At 38.2% G+C, this 3,987-nt stretch overlaps 1 protein-coding gene across 1 annotated transcript in view; it reads right to left on the minus strand.

Moving 5' to 3' along the window:
* The window catches only part of ctsd (cathepsin D), an 8,842-nt gene extending 5,965 nt beyond the window's left edge, over positions 1-2,877 (minus strand). Inside the window, exons 1-2 of the mRNA XM_032512341.1 lie at positions 2,612-2,877; positions 603-759 (exon numbers count right to left, since the gene is read on the minus strand). Of these exons, the coding sequence (XP_032368232.1) occupies positions 603-759; positions 2,612-2,673 (219 nt within the window). The 5' untranslated portion in view covers positions 2,674-2,877. The remainder of the gene's footprint in view (positions 1-602; positions 760-2,611) is intronic.
* Between the last annotated feature and the right edge of the window lie 1,110 nt (positions 2,878-3,987).

A 3,987-nucleotide genomic window follows, 5' to 3' on the forward strand; every position in this document is an offset into this window, starting at 1 on the left:
CCCCATAGTAACTATGGTAGTTACTTATTTTATATAAACACCCAAATTGGGAAACCTATTGAAGCACAATAGCTTAAAAGAAGATGATCAGATGATCCATCTAAAGCCACTCAGAGTCTAATGTTTTTCACTCTTCTCCTTTTACAATCTTTAAAAGGCTGACTGATTTCATTATTGAAGATAAAAAGGGGATTGCCTAATACTTTAAGTAAAACCGAGAGCAAACAATCTTTCTGTCAGCTGACGGGGATCAAGAGGCTTACAGATCAACAGTGAGTCAGCCGTCATGCGGTAAATGTTCCCTCTTCGGTCACTCTCAGCTCATCACCTAAACGCGGATATTAGCCTACCACAAATTGAAACAGCCTCTCTTTTATATATATAAAAAAAAATGTTCAGAGGATTTTCTGGTCTTGATTGGCAAAGTCTAATTCACCATTCAGCTGGGAGGATTTACAGAATCGGGCCGAGGCGGTCCCAGCACAAGAGGGCCTTTTGTTGTGGCGCTCCCCTAGCTCGGCTTTTGAGCTTCGGAGCGATGCATTAGGGGAAAGGGAAGCCTTAAGAGTGCACCGTTCAGTGGTTTGGAGAGGGATGCTTACGTCAAGGTAGTTCTTCAGGGTTTCGGGAGTGGGTCCATTACTGGAGGGGAAGCCAAAGTTGTACTTAAGGGAGTGCCTGTGGGCCAGAAGCTCCTCGGGTCTTCTCCCCGAGTCTGTCAGCTCACGTCTGATGGAACGGAACTTCTTTAAGGGAATTCTGAATGATGAGAAAAAAAAATAAACTTAATATTTGGTCAATATTAAATTATGATTCTTTAACATAATCATGATTGGCAACTGTGAAATATCCCTTAATACTTTTCCCATTGAACCTTTTGAATTCCCCTTAAAATATATATTCAAATGTTTTATTAGTATTAAACACAATACAAGTACACTTTCACAATCTTTTGAAAACAAGCAATAAAATACAAAAAACGAAATTGTATGAGAAAGACTAAATAAGAATTTACTTGCTAACTGCAATGTGCAAAATTATTGTTTTTCCTCAATTACTTTGTTTCTATGATCATAACAAAGCCAAAATCGCAATCAAAATTCAATTAATTGCACAGCTCTAGTACAAATTATACTTGATTTTCAGGCTACTTCATCTATGAAATACACAAACCACTGGTGGCCTTGCAGATAAGATTTGACCAACAGACTTCCTCCTTATCGGCACAAAGATATCAGTGTTGCAATTCATTGCAAGTCTTTTGCACAAGGCAGCAATATCGGTCCCCATTAAGTCAACATGTTCACACACACTCAGTTGCCATAGGTACACCAAGCTAAAACTAACCCGGTCTAATACAACAGTAAATCTTCCCTTGATTAAGATTAAAATGTTCAGTTTATGTTGAAAGAGACTGGTTTGCCTATTGTGTTGTGCACCCAACATATACTAATAAGGCTAGAGATAGTCCAATACCAGAACTTATGTATCGGCCAATACTGTGTACTGATCCAATACCAGTGTGTCATATATTTTTAACAACTGTATAGTACTATCCCTATACGTATGTGATATGATTTCTATCTTTGTTGCTGGTGTGGCTCTGGTTAAACTCTTTGTAAATGGACTGTTCTTATAGTGCTTTTCTATTCTTAACAATTACTCAAAGCACTGTAACATAGTACAGGAACTATTCACACACAATCATACACTGTGGCCGAGGCTGCTGTACAAGGTGCCACCTGCTCATCAGATAAACATTCACACTCATTCACACTCGGAGGCGATATATCTCTAAATAAGGCTAGGCTAAAGAAACTCATCTGCTTGAAGGAATAGTGTCCCAACAGCTCTAAAACCACTTTAAACACGAACTGAACATTATAACCTGAAAAGCCTGCTTGTTCCCGGTATATACATTCATATTGTTGAAGTTTTACTAGCTAAATTACCGTGGTACATACATTTCTCCAGACACTAAATCACGTAAGAGGTCTACTCATCTGAACAGAGCTGGGCTAAACTCCCACCTTTGTCTTTTTCCTCCCACACCCCGCAAGCTTGGAATGAGCTGCAGGGCAAATACAAGCTTCCACCTCTCGATGGGTTTGAGTCATTGTTTACGGGACAATGTTATTGCTTTTTAAATGGTGCCATTTTATCCCATGATTCTTCTGTTTTGGTGGGTTTTGTGAGGTTATCCGTCTTCCTAGTAGGCTTTATAAAAACACAATTTTGCTGCTCATCTTTACCAGGACTCCCTGGCAGAAGAAAGATGTGCTTAAGTCTACAGAGAAGTGCTGGGATCCCAGGTTACTGTTCCACATTACTGTCCTCGCTGGAACAGAGGAGATAAAAGCTAGCTAGCGTTAGCTCTCTCTATATATACACACACACACACTGCATATATATAGAGATGCTAGTGAACGCACTTCTCTCTCTTACGTGACTTCGTAGATATTGCAGGTTTAAAATGTACTATACCGTGTTCCGTTACTAGCTAGCTAAGTGTTAGATAACATTGTGTAACTGGCATGTTAGCTAGCAATAGCTAGTTCACATACATCGTGTTTCCTTCGCTTAAAAATCTTGTATTATTTAATATTCTTACCGGATAAGTGCGTCGTTGGTCAGGGCTAACGCCGCGAACACAAACAGCAGTAAAACCTTCATGGTAACAGTCGGAGGAGAACTACAACAATGACGGGGCAGTTTCCAGGTTCAGACTGTTGTGTTGTCGCCAAACCGCTGCGGCTGACTTTTATCAGCTGATTGGGGGCTCACGTGAGGCTGACTCCTTTACAATCACGTCACTTCCGGTGGTTGTAGAGCCGCTTCTGCTGCAGAGCCACTCTGCCCATGCACTCTGCTCCATAGACTGTTAATCTCTGTCTGCAAGCCACTGTTGCATTTAATAGCTACACTGTGGGAAAACAAATCGATACAGCATAGTATCGCGATATTTTCAGTGGCAATAATGTATTAATACACAGGCGCCAAGTATCGACCTTTTATTATGTATGTGTTGGTCGGTTTGTCCCATTTTGCAGCAATAAAATTGAAGTGAGATGAACAAACAGAGAAATGTTTCTTTTTAGATGAAACAGATGTTGAGAAATTTAGCTTTTGAGGACATCATTTGAAATTGGGAAAAGTTAGAGGTCGGAAAAAAAGGTAATAAATTGCAATATATCGCAGAATATTGCATTATGCTTAAAATCGCAATAATATTGTATTGTGGCATAAGTATCGTGATGATATTGTATCGAGAGGCGTCTGGTGATTCCCGTCTATATTGCATTGCAGATTTCCTTAATTCAATTCTTCCTAGTCATAAAGAACATTTCAAATAGCCACAGTGGCATTCTTGGGGGCAAAAAAATAAAAACAGATATCCACAATGTGTGTGTGGATATCTATATATTTTCTAGTCATAACTCTAGGCCTAATTGTAAATGTTTGAAATTGCATATTTACTAGTCACAATGGCACTTTTGGTAATCCGTAATTACATTTGTAGCCATGAGTCAAAATGAAGTCTTTAAAATATTCAAAGTAACATTTAGTATAGTCAATTGTTATTTTTTATAGGAGCTAAAACTAATTCTGATTATGACAGTATGGATACCTGGAATGGTTTTCCATTTTGGACATCTAAATCATGAATAGTAACTATAGTAACAAATGGATTGTAGATCTGATCTTCCTGTAAGAAATATATGTCAGATATCAAAACCTTATTGTTGATAGGAAGAATTACTTTGTGGATATTTAAAATGTTCTTTATGAAGTACAAGTACCTCAAATCTTTACTCAAGTAGGCCTAGAGTACTTGTGTGCATTTAGCCTATTTAATTACATGTTCCGTCAATGGTGCTTTCCCAAATATATTTTTCATCTAATTTATAATTGTTCTGCCTAGAAAGTCTTCCACCAAACCACCACCTTTTTTTTATATAACTGCTTACACAAATTTTCAAAATTTTG

Source organism: Etheostoma spectabile, chromosome 1, assembly GCF_008692095.1.
Source record: "Etheostoma spectabile isolate EspeVRDwgs_2016 chromosome 1, UIUC_Espe_1.0, whole genome shotgun sequence".
In the NCBI taxonomy this organism is placed as follows: Eukaryota; Metazoa; Chordata; class Actinopteri; order Perciformes; family Percidae; genus Etheostoma; species Etheostoma spectabile.